Source organism: Dendropsophus ebraccatus, chromosome 1 (genome assembly GCF_027789765.1).
Source record: "Dendropsophus ebraccatus isolate aDenEbr1 chromosome 1, aDenEbr1.pat, whole genome shotgun sequence".
Taxonomy (NCBI): Eukaryota; Metazoa; Chordata; class Amphibia; order Anura; family Hylidae; genus Dendropsophus; species Dendropsophus ebraccatus.
Window position 1 is genome coordinate 105,645,423 of NC_091454.1, and position 15,705 is coordinate 105,661,127.

At 47.6% G+C, this 15,705-nt stretch overlaps 1 protein-coding gene across 2 annotated transcripts in view; it reads left to right on the forward strand.

Annotated features, from left to right (window-relative positions):
• The first annotated feature begins 5,557 nt into the window (after window positions 1-5,557).
• The window catches only part of ST7 (suppression of tumorigenicity 7), a 96,962-nt gene continuing 86,814 nt past the window's right edge, over window positions 5,558-15,705 (forward strand). Inside the window, exon 1 of one of the 2 annotated variants that reach the window (XM_069956054.1) lies at window positions 5,558-5,804. In XM_069956054.1, coding sequence (XP_069812155.1) covers window positions 5,654-5,804 — 151 coding nt within the window. In that variant the 5' untranslated portion in view covers window positions 5,558-5,653. The remainder of the gene's footprint in view (window positions 5,805-15,705) is intronic. The other variant, XM_069956049.1, reaches the window with a different exon arrangement.

The following is a 15,705-nucleotide window of genomic DNA, read 5'->3' on the forward strand; positions in this document are numbered from 1 at the left end:
TCTTCTAGCCGCACATAGTATTATGGAAGCTTCAAGCCACGCTGTGTCCTTTCTAGTCGCACATAGTATTAGGGGGAGCTTCATGCCGCATGGTGTCCTGTCTAGTCGCACAGAGCATTAGGAGAACTTCATGCCGTGCTGTTTCCTGTCTAGTCGCACATAGCATTAGGGGAAGCTTCATGCAGCGCTATGTCCTGTCTAGTCGCACATAGTATTAGGAGAGCTTCATGTCGCACGGTGTCCTGTCTAGTCGCTCATAGCATAAGGAGAACTCCATGCTGTGCTGTGTCCAGTCTAGTCGCACATAGTATTAGGGGAGCTTCATGCCGCGCTGTGTCCTGTCTAGTCGCACACATTAGGAGAGCTTTTTGCTGCGCCGTGTCCTGTCTAGTCGCACATAGTATTAGGAGAGCTTCATGCTGCGCTGTGTCCTGTCTAGTCGCACATAGTATTAGGAGAGCTTCATGCCGTGCGGTGTCCTGTCTTCTAGTCGCACATAGCATTAGGGGAGCTTCAGGCCACACTGTGTCCTGTCTTCTAGTCATAGATGGTATTAGGGGAGCTTTATGCCGTGCTGTGTCCTGTCTAGTCACACATAGTATTGGGGAAGCTTCATGGCGCGCCGTGTCCTGTCTAGTCGCACATAGTGTTAGGAGAGCTTCATGGCGCGCTGTGTCCTGTCTAGTCGCACCAGGGGCGTAACTAGAAATGGCTGGGCCCCATAGAAAACTTTTGATCCCCCCCAGGGATCAAAGTGTAGTCATAACTGTATAACAGAAAGTGGTGGTCAAGAGTAGAGATGAGCGAACCGGCCAAAGTTCGGGTTCATATAAACCTGAACTCTCGGCTTCTGATTCCCGCCGTCTGCCTGCTCCTTGGAGAGGGTGGATACAGCCTGAGGACCGCCTGGAAAACTGGGATACAGCCATAGCCATAGGCAGGCAGTCCTCAGGCTGTATCCACCCTCTCCACGGAGGCTGCAGACAGCGGGAATCAGAAGCCAAAAGTTCAGGTTCATAGGAACCCGAACCTCGGCCAGTTCGCTCATCTCTAGTCAAGAGGGCCATCTGCAGAACCCTGTCACCCAAATGATGACAGCTTAAGGGGCCCAGTGTATTGCAGGCGCAGATTACGGGGCCCCCTGATGCAGTGGGCCCTGAAGCAGCCGCTATGGCTGCTATAGTGGTAGTTACGCCCCTGAGTCGCACATAGCATTAGGGGAGCTTCATGCCGCGATGTGTCCTGTCTAGTCGCACACATTAGGGGAGCTTCATGCCGCTCTGTGTCCTGTCTAATTGCACACATTAGGGGAGCTTCATGCCGCGCTGTGTCCTGTCTAGTCGCACATAGTATTAGGGGAGCTTCATGCCGCGCTGTGTCCTGTCTAGTCGCACACATTAGGGGAGCTTCTTGCCGCGCTGTGTCCTGTCTAGTCGCACATAGTATTAGGGGAGCTTCATGCCGCGCTGTGTCCTTTCTAGTCGCATATAGTATTAGGAGAGCTTCATGCCGGGCTGTGTCCGGTCTTCTAGTCGCACATAGCATTAGGGGAGCTTCAGGCCACACTTTGTCCTGTCTTCTAGTCATAGATGGTATTAGGGGAGCTTTATGCTGTGCTGTGTCCTGTCTAGTCACACATAGTATTGGGGAAGATTCATGGCGCGCCGTGTCCTGTCTAGTCGCACATAGCATTAGGGGAGCTTCATGCCGCGCTGTGTCCTGTCTAGTCGCACACATTAGGGGAGCTTCATGCCGCGCTGTGTCCTGTCTAATTGCACACAATAGGGGAGCTTCATGCCGCGCTGTGTCCTGTCTAGTCGCACATAGCATTAGGAGGGCTTCATGCTGCGCCGTGTCCTGTCTAATTGCACACATTAGGGGAGCTTCATGCTGCGCCGTGTCCTGTCTAGTCGCACATAGTATTAGGAGGGCTTCATGCCGTGCTGTGTCCTGTCTAGTCGCACATAGTATTAGGGGATCTTTATGCCGCGCTGTGTCCTGTCTAGTCGCACACATTAGGGGAGCTTCTTGCCGCGCTGTGTCCTGTCTAGTCGCACATAGTATTAGGGGAGCTTCATGCCGCGCTGTGTCCTTTCTAGTCGCATATAGTATTAGGAGAGCTTCATGCCACACTTTGTCCTGTCTTCTAGTCATAGATGGTATTAGGGGAGCTTTATGCCATGCTGTGTCCTGTCTAGTCACACATAGTATTGGGGAAGCTTCATGGCGCGCCGTGTCCTGTCTAGTCGCACATAGTATTAGGAGAGCTTCATGCCGCGCTGTGTCCTGTCTAGTCGCACATAGCATTAGGGGAGCTTCATGCCGCGCTGTGTCCTGTCTAGTCGCACACATTAGGGGAGCTTCATGCCGCACTGTGTCCTGTCTAATTGCACACATTAGGGGAGCTTCATGCCGCGCTGTGTCCTGTCTAGTCGCACATAGCATTAGTAGAGCTTTATGCTGCGCCGTGTCCTGTCTAGTCGCACACAGCATTAGGAGAGCTTCATGGCGCACTGAGTCCTGTCTAGTCGCACATAGCATTAGGGGGAGCTTCATGCAGCGCTGTGTCCTGTCTAGTCGCACATAGCATTAGGAGAGCTTTATGCTGTGCCGTGTCCTGTCTAGTCACACATAGTATTAGGGGAGCTTCATGCCGTGCTGTGTCCTGTCTAGTCGCATACATTAGGGGAGCTTCATGCTGCGCTGTGTCCTGTCTAGTCGCACACATTAGGAGAGCTTTATGCTGCGCCGTGTCCTGTCTAGTCGCACATGGTATTAGGGGAGCTTCATGGCGCGCAGTGTCCTGTCTAGTCGCACACATTAGGAGAGCTTTATGCTGCGCCTTGTCCTGTCTAGTCGCACAGAGCATTAGGAGAGCTTCATGGCGCGCTGTGTCCTGTCTAGTCGCACATAGTATTAGGAGAGCTTCATGCCGTGCTGTGTCCTGTCTTCTAGTCGCACATAGCATTAGGGGAGCTTCAGGCCACACTGTGTCCTGTCTTCTAGTCATAGATGGTATTAGGGGAGCTTTATGCCGTGCTGTGTCCTGTCTAGTCACACATAGTATTGGGGAAGCTTCATGGCGCGCCGTGTCCGGTCTAGTCGCACATAGTATTAGGGAAGCTTCATGCCACGCTGTGTCCTGTCTAGTCGCACACAATAGGGGAGCTTCGTGCCGCGCTGTGTCCTGTCTAGTCGCACACATTAGGAAAGCTTTATGCTGCGCCGTGTCCTGTCTAGTCGCACATAGTATTAGGGGAGCTTCATGGCGCGCATTGTCCTGTCTAGTCGCACACATTAGGAGAGCTTTATGCTGCGCCGTGTCCTATCTAGTCGCACATAGCATTAGGAGAGCTTCATGGCGCGCTGTGTCCTGTCTAGTCGCACATAGCATTAGAGGAGCTTCATGCCGCGCTGTGTCCTGTCTAGTTGCACACATTAGGGGAGCTTCATGCCGCGCTGTGTCCTGTCTAGTTGCACACATTAGGGGAGCTTCATGCCGCGCTGTGTCCTGTCTAGTCGCACACATTAGGGGAGCTTTATGCTGCGCCGTGTCCTGTCTAGTCGCACATAGAATTAGGAGAGCTTCATGGCGCGCTGCGTCCTGTCTAGTTGCACATAGTATTAGGGGAGCTTCATGCCGCGCTGTGTCCTGTCTAGCCGCACATAGTATTAGAGGAGCTTCATGCCGCGCTGTGTCCTGTCTAATCACACATTAGGGGAGCTTCTTGCCGCGCTGTGTCCTGTCTAGTCGCACATATTAGGGGAGCTTCATGCCGCGCTGTGTCCTATCCAGTCGCACATATTAGGGGAGCTTCATGCTGTGCTGTGTCCTATCTAGTCGCACATATTAGGGGAGCTTCATACCGCGCTGTGTCCTGTCTAGTCGCACATATTAGGGGAGCTTCATGCCGCGCTGTGTGCTGTCTAGTCGCACGTAGCATTAGGGGGAGCTTCATGCCGTGCTGTGTCCTATCTAGGTGCACATATTAGGGGAGCTTCATACCGCGCTGTGTCCTGTCTAGTCGCACATATTAGGGGAGCTTCATGCCGCGCTGTGTGCTGTCTAGTCGCACGTAGCATTAGGGGGAGCTTCATGCCGTGCTGTGTCCTGTCTAGTCGCACACATTACGAGAGCTTTATGCTGCGCCGTGTCCTGTCTAGTCGCACATAGCATTAGGAGAGCTTTATGCTGCGCCGTGTCCTGTCTAGTTGCACACATTAGGGGAGCTTCATACCGCGCTGTGTCCTGTCTAATTGCACATATTAGGGGAGCTGCATGCCGCGCTGTGTCCTTTCTAATTGCACATATTAGGGGAGCTTCATACCACGCTGTGTCCTATCTAGTCGCACATATTAGGGGAGCTTCATGCCGCGCTGTGTCCTGTCTAGTCGCACATATTAGGGGAGCTTCATGCCGCGCTGTGTCCTATCTAGTCGCACATATTAGGGGAGCTGCATGCCGCGCTGTGTCCTGTGTAATTGCACATATTAGGGGAGCTTCATACCGCGCTGTGTCCTGTCTAGTCGCACATATTAGGGGAGCTTCATACCGCGCTGTGTCCTGTCTAGTCGCACATATTAGGGGAGCTTCATACCGTGCTGTGTCCTGTCTAGTCGCACATATTAGGGGAGCTTCATGCCGCGCTGTGTCCTGTCTAATTGCACATATTAGGGGAGCTTCATACCGCGCTGTGTCCTATCTAGTCGCACATATTAGGGGAGCTTCATGCTGCGCTGTGTCCTATCTAGTCGCACATATTAGGGGAGCTTCATGCGGCGCTGTGTCCTGTCTAATCGCACATATTAGGGGAGCTTCATACCGCGCTGTGTCCTGTCTAATTGCACATATTAGGGGAGCTGCATGCCGCGCTGTGTCCTGTCTAGTTGCACATATTAGGTGAGCTGCATGCCGCGCTGTGTCCTGTCTAGTCGCACATATTAGGGGAGCTGCATGCCGCGCTGTGTCCTATCTAGTCGCACATATTAGGGGAGCTGCATGCCGCGCTGTGTCCTGTCTGATTGCACATATTAGGGGAGCTTCATGCCGCGCTGTGTCCTGTCTAGTCGCACATATTAGGGGAGCTTCATACCGCGCTGTGTCCTATCTAGTCGCACATATTAGGGGAGCTGCATGCCGCGCTGTGTCCTATCTAGTCGCACATATTAGGGGAGCTGCATGCCGCGCTGTGTCCTATCTAGTCGCACATATTAGGTGAGCTGCATGCCGCGCTGTGTCCTGTCTAGTCGCACATATTAGGGGAGCTTCATACCGTGCTGTGTCCTATCTAGTCGCACATATTAGGGGAGCTTCATACCGTGCTGTGTCCTGTCTAGTCGCACATATTAGGGGAGCTGCATGCCGCGCTGTGTCCTGTCTAGTCGCACATACTAGGTGAGCTGCATGCCGCGCTGTGTCCTGTCTAGTCGCACATATTAGGGTAGCCTGTGTCCGGTGTCAGCCGGCGGGCCCGGGCGGGCAGGCAGGTGGGAGACGCGTGCAGACGCCGAGCTGTCAGCCGCTGGTGCGGTAACGTGTGAGGGGGAGGGCAGGCACCTTTCCTCTGGATTGGCTACAGTGTGGGCCGCACACACAGGCAGGGCTTGGGGCAGCAGAGAGCAGCTCCGGCGCTCAGCCCGCACACAATAAAATATGGCTGAAGCTGGGACAGGCTTCCTGGAGCAGCTGAAGTCGTGCATGGTGTGGTCGTGGACCTACCTGTGGACCGTGTGGTTCTTCTTCATGCTCTTCCTGGTCTACATCCTGAGGGTCCCGCTAAAGATCAATGACAATCTGAGCACAGGTAGGAGGAGGGGGCACTGCCACGTTCTCTGCACACGGGGGCACGGGGAGGGGGCAGCAAACTTTCTGCGGGTACTTGGTGGAAAGGCAGGGCGGGCGGGGAGCCTAGCCGGACCCCCGGGAACCCCGGGCACAGCTCGGCCCCCCTCACCACCTCTAGATTAGCTTGTTTTCTTATGGAGTTTTCAATGGATGCCTGCGAGGAGGCTGCCGGGTCCTAGCGCCGACTGCTGTGTGGGAAAGTTGCTGCGAGTTTAGTAGCTAGCAATATGCTCTGCGGTATATCGCCTCATTGTGACGTCACTGGCGTGTAATAGGAGAAGGGACACCTTCATGTCCCTGGAACCCAGTGTCCGTATGCACACAACTTTAACGGGTCTGTTTCCTCCCTGTAGAGGACAGTATAATAGTCACACACGTGTCCTGTCTGTGCTAGGTTGGTGCAGTCACATATTGTTGCCCAGCTACTAACCATGTAGTGTACAGCACACAACTACCGGACTAGCGCCCCCTTCTGAGACTTCTGCTGTAACTGCAACTCTTCGGGTAGACTTCTGTGACAATGCTGTAGTGTTATGCTGCGTTTACACGGAGCGATAATTCGCCCGATTGTGCGATTAACGATTTCGAAAGAACAATGTGTTTTTTAGAACGATCAGCGTTTAGACGGAACGATATAACGTATAGAAAAATAGCATTGCGATCATTTTACGATCGCTTAAGCCTATCTCACACATAGGGTGAATCGGTGACTCTACACGGAACGATGTGCGAATTTTTTGCGAACGACGATTTAAGAACATTTAAGATCAAAATGAACGATTTTTCACTCGTCGCTTGATCGTTCACTGTGTTTTCACGGAACGATTATCGCTCAAATGCGATCATTATTGTGCAAATTCGCACAATAATCGTTCTGTGTAAACGCAGCATTAGGGTCCTATTCCACGGGCCGAGCAAAGATGTAAATGAGCGCCGATCTGCTAGATCGTCGCTCGTTTATTGGCCCTATTCCACGGCCCGTTGATCGTTTAGCGAGGGCTGCAGGGACATTGTTACCAATGTCCTTGCAGCCCTTGCAGCATACATTACCTGTCAGGTCTTCTCCTGCGCTCCGTCTTCCTCCCCGGGTCCTGCAGCTCAGCATCAACTTCGGTGCGGCCTGACTGAGCTGTCAGCCAAACACTGGCCGCGGCGGCCCCGGCCAGTGATTGGCTGAGCGGTCTTACAGCTCGGTCAGGCCACTCCGTAGTTTAGGCTGCGCACGGGACCCAGGGAGGAAGACGGAGCGCAGGAGAAGCCCTGCTAGGCAATGTATGCTGCTTGGATCGTCGGTCGCCGCCGCACAACGCTATTCCACCGTAGAGATGTGCGAGCGACGATTTTAGGTTTGAACCTAAATGAACGATCAGCCGATGACACGATCATTGGCTGATTATTCTCTCTATTCCACCGAGCGAGAATCGGCCGAATCGGCCGACTATCGCTCCCGTGAAATAGGAATTAGGACAAATGGTAGAACAGATCACACACACATATATATATATATATATATATATATATATATATATATATATATATATATATATCTATGTAAATTTGTAAAAATTTTCACGGCACTCCGGATATAACAAAAAGCAAACGTGATTTATTGCATAGTGAAACAGCACAAAAATGTCAGTAGCACTTTCTGACATTTTTGTGCTGTTTCACTATGCAATAAATCACGTTTGCTTTTTGTTATATCCAGAGTGCCGTGGAAATTTTTACAAATATACAAGTTGGAGTCGTGGTCGCGACTGCCCGCTGGCACCCACACTACTACGTCTGGTGGTGCTGCTCTAAGATATAGACTCATATATATATATATATATATATCTCTTACACGTGTGTGTATGGACTGTTCATGCTGAGCCCCAGTCTATTTCAGAGTGCATACTGCATATATCTTATGGACCAGGTAGCATTTACACCTGGACGTTTACTTCTACTACATAACTTCTGGACTGATAGACCTCCATGGCCACAGAACATGTCACATTGGCCCTGGTATAACATGCCATTATGTGGCGCTTTGTATCCCCATGGTGGGCTCCATGCATCCAGAGTTGCACATTAACAGGTAGTTCAACATGTTTTGTTATGTTTTTCCTTTCACATCAACTGGTCCCAGCAAGTGAAAGAGATTTGTAATTGACTTCTATTAAAAAAACTTCCAGTAATTATCTGCCACTGTATGCCCTGCAGGAAGTGGTGTAATCTTTACAGTCTGACACAGTGCTCTCTGCTGCCACCTCTGTCAGTGTCGGGAACTGTCCAGAGCAGCAGCAAATCCTCATAGAAAACCCTCTCCTTCTCTCCAAACCAGAAAGAATATCACTTCCTGCAGGACATACAGCAAGTGATACGTACTGGAATTCTTGAGACATAGAAGTAATAAGTAATAGAAGTAAATGACAAATCTCTTATTGACCATAATTGGGATCCCATCCGCCCTGTCTCCTCTGGATGCAATCTGAGGGTCACATCAGGGACCCCTATGTGTTTGCTCTTTATGCTTCAATATTAATTATAGCAAAGAGATGTCCAAAGTAGAATAGTAAACTCAACAAACAATAGGGAGATCTAAGCAAGATGTGGCAGAATGTAGTCACAAAGTGTGCCAAACAGTCTTGAAAAGTATCCAAGACCGAGGTATAAAAGAGCAGTCGTTTTTTTGCCGTACCTATTGGTTGATGCACACTGGTCACAAGTGGGTGTAGGGAAACCTGTCTAACATAAAAAATTATGCCAAACAAAGGCTAATGCTGCGTTTACACGGAACGATTATTGTGCGAATTTGCACGATAATGATCGAATTCGAACGATAATCGTCCGTGTAAACGCTGCGAACGATCAAACGACGAGCGAGAAATCGTTCATTTTGATCTTTCAACAAGTTCTCAAATCATCGTTGATCGTTCGCAAAAAATTCGCAGATTGTTCCGTGTTAACAGTCGTTCACCGATTTAACCAATGTGTGAGATAGGCTTCAAGCGATCGCAAAACGAATTTCCGTACGATATATCGTACCGTCTAAACTCTGATCGTTATGAAAATAAAAAACGTTACTCTGACATCGTTAATCGTACGATCGGGCGAATTATCGATCCGTGTAAACGTAGCATAAGAGTATGTACGCACACATTGGAGTTTCATTGCAGCAATTCAAGGAAGGACAGTGTGCCCCCAATTAAATGATTAATTCCTGCATAAAAATGCAGGTGTGAACCCAGCCTCGACCATCACACAACAACCAATATACTCCGCTTGTATAAAGTCAAATTTAATCCGCCAGGAAAAACATGCAACAACGTAACCTTTATTTATAGCATAAATATACTTACTTCTAGGACAGGCAAACACATACCAGGAGAATTGGATATAATACAAGAAAGAAATATTAATGCTAAAAATAATATTCAGATTAGGATATAAAGTCCACATGGTGTTCTCCTGGACTACTAAAGCTCAGCCTCTCTGGCCACAAGTAGACATCCATGTTTTAACCCCTTAAGGACAGAGCCTGAAATGGCCTTAAAGGGGTTGTCCGGCGATAAAAAATTATTCACAGAATAACACACATTACAAAGTTATACAACTTTGTAATGAATGTTATGTCTGTGAATGGCCCCCTTCCCCGTGTCCCACCACCCCCACCCGTGTACCCGGAAGTGTGGTGCGCTATACATTACCTGTCACGTGCCGACCACGGTCTCCGATCCTCAGCAGTGACGTCTTCTTCGGGAGGCCAGCGGATCTTCCCGAGTGCCGGCCGCCCTCTGCAGCGTCATCCGAAGCTCAGCCGCGATTGGCTGAGCATAACTGTGCTCAGCCAATCGCGGCTGAGCAGCTGATGACGTGGCCGCGTCATCAGCCGCTCAGCCGCGATTGGCTGAGCACAGTTATGCTCAGCCAATCGCGGCTGAGCTTCGGATGATGCTGCAGAGGGTGGCCGGCACTCGGGAAGATCCGCCAAGCTCCCGAAGAAGACGTCACTGCTGACGATCGGAGACCATGGACGACACGACATGCGGTGAGTATAATGCACCACACTTCCGGGTCTAGCGTGGGTGGGGGGAAACACGGGGAAGGGGGCCATTCACAGACATAACATACATTACAAAGTTGTATAACTTTGTAATGTGTGTTATTCTGTGAATAATTTTTTATCGCCGGACAACCCCTTTAAGGACCGGGCCTATTGTCACTTTTGCGTTTTTGTTTTTTCCTCCTCGCCTTCTGAGACCCATAACTCTTTCATTTTTCCACCTACAGCGCCATGTGGGGGCTTGTTTTTTTCAGGAGCAGGTGTACTTTGTAATGACTTTCAATCAGACATAAAATGAATGAAGGAAGCCCGAAAATATTATTTATGGGGTGAATTTGGGTCACAGAATGCGATTCCGCAAATTTTGGGGTGTTTCCACGTTTACGTAATGCACTTTACGGTAAAACTGTCATTTTTCCTTTATTCTATAGGTCAGTCTGAACACAGCGATATGCAGGTTTACTAGGTTTTCTATCATTTTACCATTTTTATTAGCAGTAAAACATTTTTTTTTTTTACAAATAGGCATATTTAAAATGGCCCTATTGTAACTACTATAGCGCTTTTATTTTTTCACCTATGGGGCTGTAGGGGTGTCATTTTTTGCGTCATTATCTCTAGTTTTTATTAATAATTTTTTTTTCTAGATCTAACATATTGATCGCTTTTTATAATTTTTTTATACATAAAATGTCATTTTAAAAAGCAATCTCTGCGTTTTTTTTAACGCTTTTTGTTCACGCCAGTCACCATGCAGGAATAGTATTTTTTTATTTTAATAGATCGGACGATTACGTACGCTACGGTATATAATATGTTAATTAACTTTATTACTTTCTATGTGTTTAATGTATGAAATAGGAAGGGGGGGTGATTTTCGTTTTTATTGGGGGGGGGGGCGCTTTGGGGCATTTTGTAAAACATTTATTTACTTTTTTACACTTTTATACTTCCCTTAGGGAACTATCAATTTCATACATTAGATCAGTAACACTGATCCCTGCTATACCATAGCATAGCAGGGATCAGTGTTATCTGTGATCTTCTGATTCAGCCTGCCTGTGGCAGGCTGAATCAGATGACCGATCCGGGGACTGCACGGAGGTAAGGAAAATACCTCCGGCAGTCAGGAAATGCGATCGGGACTGCGGGGGTCCCGATTGCTAAGTTACCGGAGATGCTCCGGTCAATTATACTTAAATGCTGCAGCGCTGCGTTTGAGGGGTTAATGGCGGCCGGCCGCACGATCGAGGCGGCCCGCCATTGAGGGTGAGGGCCTGGCTGCAGATAGCAGCCGGTCCTCGCCTGCTATAGGGTGAGCTCAGCTCCTGAGCCTGCTCCATAGCCTGGGACCGCGCCAGGTCGTACATTTACATCCTCCTGCCTTAAAGCCCAGGCAGCGGGGGCGTAAATGTACACCCGTGGTCCTTAAGGAGTTAAAGGGGTTGTCCAGCAAAAATCTTTTTCTTTTAAATCAACTGGTGTCAGAAAGCTATATAGATTTGTAATTTACGTCTATTAAAAAATCTTAAGTCTTCCCATACTTATTAGCTGCTGTATGTCCTGCAGAAAAAGTTGTTTTATTTTTAGTCTGACACAGTGCTCTCTGCTGACATCTCTGGCTGAGACATCTCTGGAAAGAGATGTCAGCAGAGAGCAATGTGTCTGACTGAAAATGACACCCGGTAGGCTGTCTGTCCTGATGTGAGAGGTACGGAAGCTCCTGTAAGTGCCATAGATGCATTGAGGGCAGCCTAAAACTGTTTTTATTCGCACCAGTGACAAGGTATTACAGCCCTGTCCCATACTCTTGAGTCTGCTAAGAAATGTAGGCATCCTATGTGGGCATTCACATCATCCGTGCTGTGATCCTTGTTGCGAAAAAATAGGACGGGTCATTAGGACAGGTCAATAGGACAGTGCGGATGGTGGCACAGATGCCTCCCCCCTCTCCCGGCTCCCATCTCCCCCACTGCTGTCCCCCGCTCCCGGCTTTCATCTTCCCCACTGCTGTCCCCCGCTCCTGGCTCCCATCTCCCCTGCACGGATGCAATGAGCAGACGTTTAGTGTTTTTCAACACACTGGACGTGTGAATGAGGCCGTACACTGTAAATACAGTGTAAGGGTGCCTTCACATGTACCGGATTTGCTGCGGATTTCACGATGCGAGTTTGCAGCAAAATCCACTGCGGGTCATTGTAGTGTGAAGTTGAATGGGGTTACCTACCCGCAGCAGAATTTTCATTCCACTGCCAGTATTTAACCCCCCGCAGCCCGTGGCCCAGAGCATACATTACCTGCCCAACTCCCGTCGGTCCCCATCAGCCAATCAGTGCACGGGCAGCACGGATTGGCTGATGGGGACTGTCAGAACCCAGGAGCCACACACACAGCCGTGGCGCCAAGCAGGTAATGAATGCTCCGGGCCGGGGGCTGCGGGGGGTTAAAGGGTAGGGTTACATACTGGCAGTGGAATGAAAATTCCGCTGCGGATATGTAACCCCATTGAGCTTCACACTATATGGATTCGCAGCAGATTTCGCTGCAAACTCACAGCGTGAAATCCGCTGCAATCCGGTACACGTGAAGCTACCCTTAAACCCAGAGAAACAATGAAGAGGCTACAGCGCTTACCAGAATGCTGTAGCCTCATCAAACAGCTGATTGGCAGGGAAACTGGGGGTCAGACTCCTACAAAACCAATACCGAGGTTCTATCTTGAGGACAGGCTGAAATTATAAATACATGGGCAACCCCATTTAAATGATAATGTTATATGTTCCTGGAGTAAGTTCCTTTGTTTGACCTTGGGGGGTGTAAGGCCCTATTACATAGAGCAATTATCATGCGAAAAACCCAGCAAAATGAGCGATGACTTGTGATATAATAGCGAACGATTCTTATGATATTACATTCACCAATTGCTTTTATAAACGACCATTTTGTGTTCTTTATATGGCCACTTATCGCTCTGTGTACTGTGCAGTTTCCTAACATCTTACAGTTTATTCCTGGCAGCCGGACTCAATGTAACAAGAAATGGTGGTCCAGAATGGACAACCCACTTATGTAGCATAATAATAATGCTTTTATTTGTATAGCGCACACAGATTCCGCAGCACTTTACATACAATTATTGCTCCCTGTCCCCATTAGGGCTCACAATCTAAATTCACCTGCACGTTTTGGGTGTGGGAGGAAACCAGAATACCTGGAGGAAACCCACACAAACACTGAGAGAACATACAAACTCTTTGCAGATGTTGCCCTTGGTGGGGTTTGAACCCAGGACCCCAGCGCTGCTAGGCTACAGTGCTATCCATGACATATGTATCTTTTATTTAATGACTGTAAAATATACACCACAAGTCCTGGGCTTATTTAGTATATGTTGCATGTAGCACATTCAGGATTACACTGGAGTTACTGTGTTTTTCAGGTAATCTATCATATTGATGGGTTCTCATTTTCAGGCCAATACATTGGGTATAGAGCATGTAGGGGATGATGTCAGTAGAAAAGCATGTTGTGTAAATCTCCCCATTAGCCAATGCGTTCTGTATGTCCTGTGGTGGTAAAAGCCATAAAATATAGCTGCAGATGCTAAATATAGCTGGAGCTTTTGGCATGCTTCTGCAAGCTACAGCCAGGCTGCAAGAATACAAAGCTCTACGCTGAAGTCTGTGCGACCCTGCTCTATATTTTACTCTCTGCCTCCAATTGTACATGCCATTTTTTTCTCTTGGATTTAGAGAAAACTGTTTGACCTAGCGTTGCATCTGTGCTGCATTCACTTGCGTGGGACATAGCGCTGCAATATCAAGTACAGCTTTGAGATGAAGATAAAGGGTAAGGGCCTTAGTACACGGGACGATTATAGTTGGAAAAATCATTAGATGATTCGGATTTGAGCGATAATGTGTAATAGCAAACAACGATTAAAAGACCAACGAGAAATTGTTTGTCACTTAATAGAATTTAATCCTATTTTTATCGTTGATCGTTTGCATGGAATAAGACGTTGTTCAGTCGTTTGCAGTTGCGACGAACGCAATAGCGACAACAAGATAACCGCAAGAATGATCATAAATAACGATCATCGTTCCGTGTAATTGGGTGAACAATTTCAGGTCGTTCACAATAGCGGTTGTTTGAGATCGTTTATCGTTAATCATTGATCGTCAAAAAATTGCTTTGTGTAATAGTACCCTAAGAGGCCACATGTAGGATAGTCAGTATGTGCTAGTATAAGGGGCTAATGGTGTCAGGGTCTCTCATAATAAGCCAAGGATCTCTATATGTCCCGTCCAGGAAAGTGGTAAGTGGCTGCAGAAAAGGGTTCACAAATCAAATTGGGGTGAGAAAAAGAGACCATGAGATGGTGGGTGCTTAAAAGTCACAGACCATAGGACTTATTTTCATTTATTTCTATTACAGCTTTTATTTTCTAGGAAAAAGCTTGCAAATGTATCCCCCCCCTTGGCATTTTTCACAATTAAAATTGATTTTTTGAGGGTTTGCATCATTTCATGACAACTTTGAACATTTTGGGGGAGATTTATGAAAGGGTGTAAATATACACCTGGTGTAATCTGCCCACAGCAACCAATCATAACTCCTCTTATATTTTACCAGAGCTGAAAGCTGAGCTGTGATTGGTTGCTGTGGGCAGTTTACACCAGGTGTATATTTTCATCCTTTCATAAATCTCCCCCTTTGTCTTCTTTTTATTGTGAAGCAAATAACATATAGGACATACTAACAGAAAACGTAAGTGTAGGTAAGTATTCACCCCCCCCTCCCTGATGTCAGTACTTTGTAGAGCCACATTTGTGGCAATTACAGCTGCAATCTTCATGTCTGACCACAGATTTTTAATTGGATTAGGGTCTGGGCTTTGGCAGATTTTGTTCTGTGACAAATTTTTGGAGCCAAAGCCAGGAACAGACTATGAACAGAGAACAGGTCATAAAGGAAAGATTAAGATTTCTTCTCTTTCCAGATCCATTCCTGGCTTTGGCTTCAAAAATCTGTCAGGTAAATCTCTGTGTGTAAAGGCACTATAATAAAGACAGCAATTAACCACAGAGCAAGCAATCATTTGCTCGACAGGTTTTTAAAAATTGTCTGCCAGCTACACATTGCTCTGTCCAATAGGTGATGCACGGCCAGCGGATATATAGAAAATAAATATTTTATGCTTACTTTTCCATGCTCCCTTGGTGTCCCTCTGGTGTGTCACTGCACCCCCTTTGCTGACACTTCCGAACCTGCTCTTCCAGTCAATGCCTGTTGCATTGTCCCGTGTGGTCAGTGATTGGCTGAGCGGACTGTCTCTACAGAAATGGGTTTGGAAGTGTCAGCGTGGGGCACAGAGACACCAGGAGGACACCAGTGAAGCTTGGAGTGGTAAGCATAACATCTTTATTATTTTACCCTTTAACCCTTAGAAGACCAGCCTTCCTATATAAGGCTCCAATAGTGCGATCTATGCACACCCGAAATATTAACACTAAAACCAATAAATAAAATACGAATGCAAAGACCAAAATATAAAGAAATGTCTTTTATTGATATATCAAAAAATTAATTAACTTAGTTAAAAATATATATATCTCAAGGGAGATGGAGCTAATACAAAACCCCAACAAGACGGTGGATTACATAAAGTGCTACATCACAAAATAAATAACAGTTAATGGAAAACCTATACATATATACATTATATATATATATATATATATATATAATTATACTGGGTTAGTATTGCACAGAAAAAATAAACCTCAAAGTGAGTATACAGAAAAAACA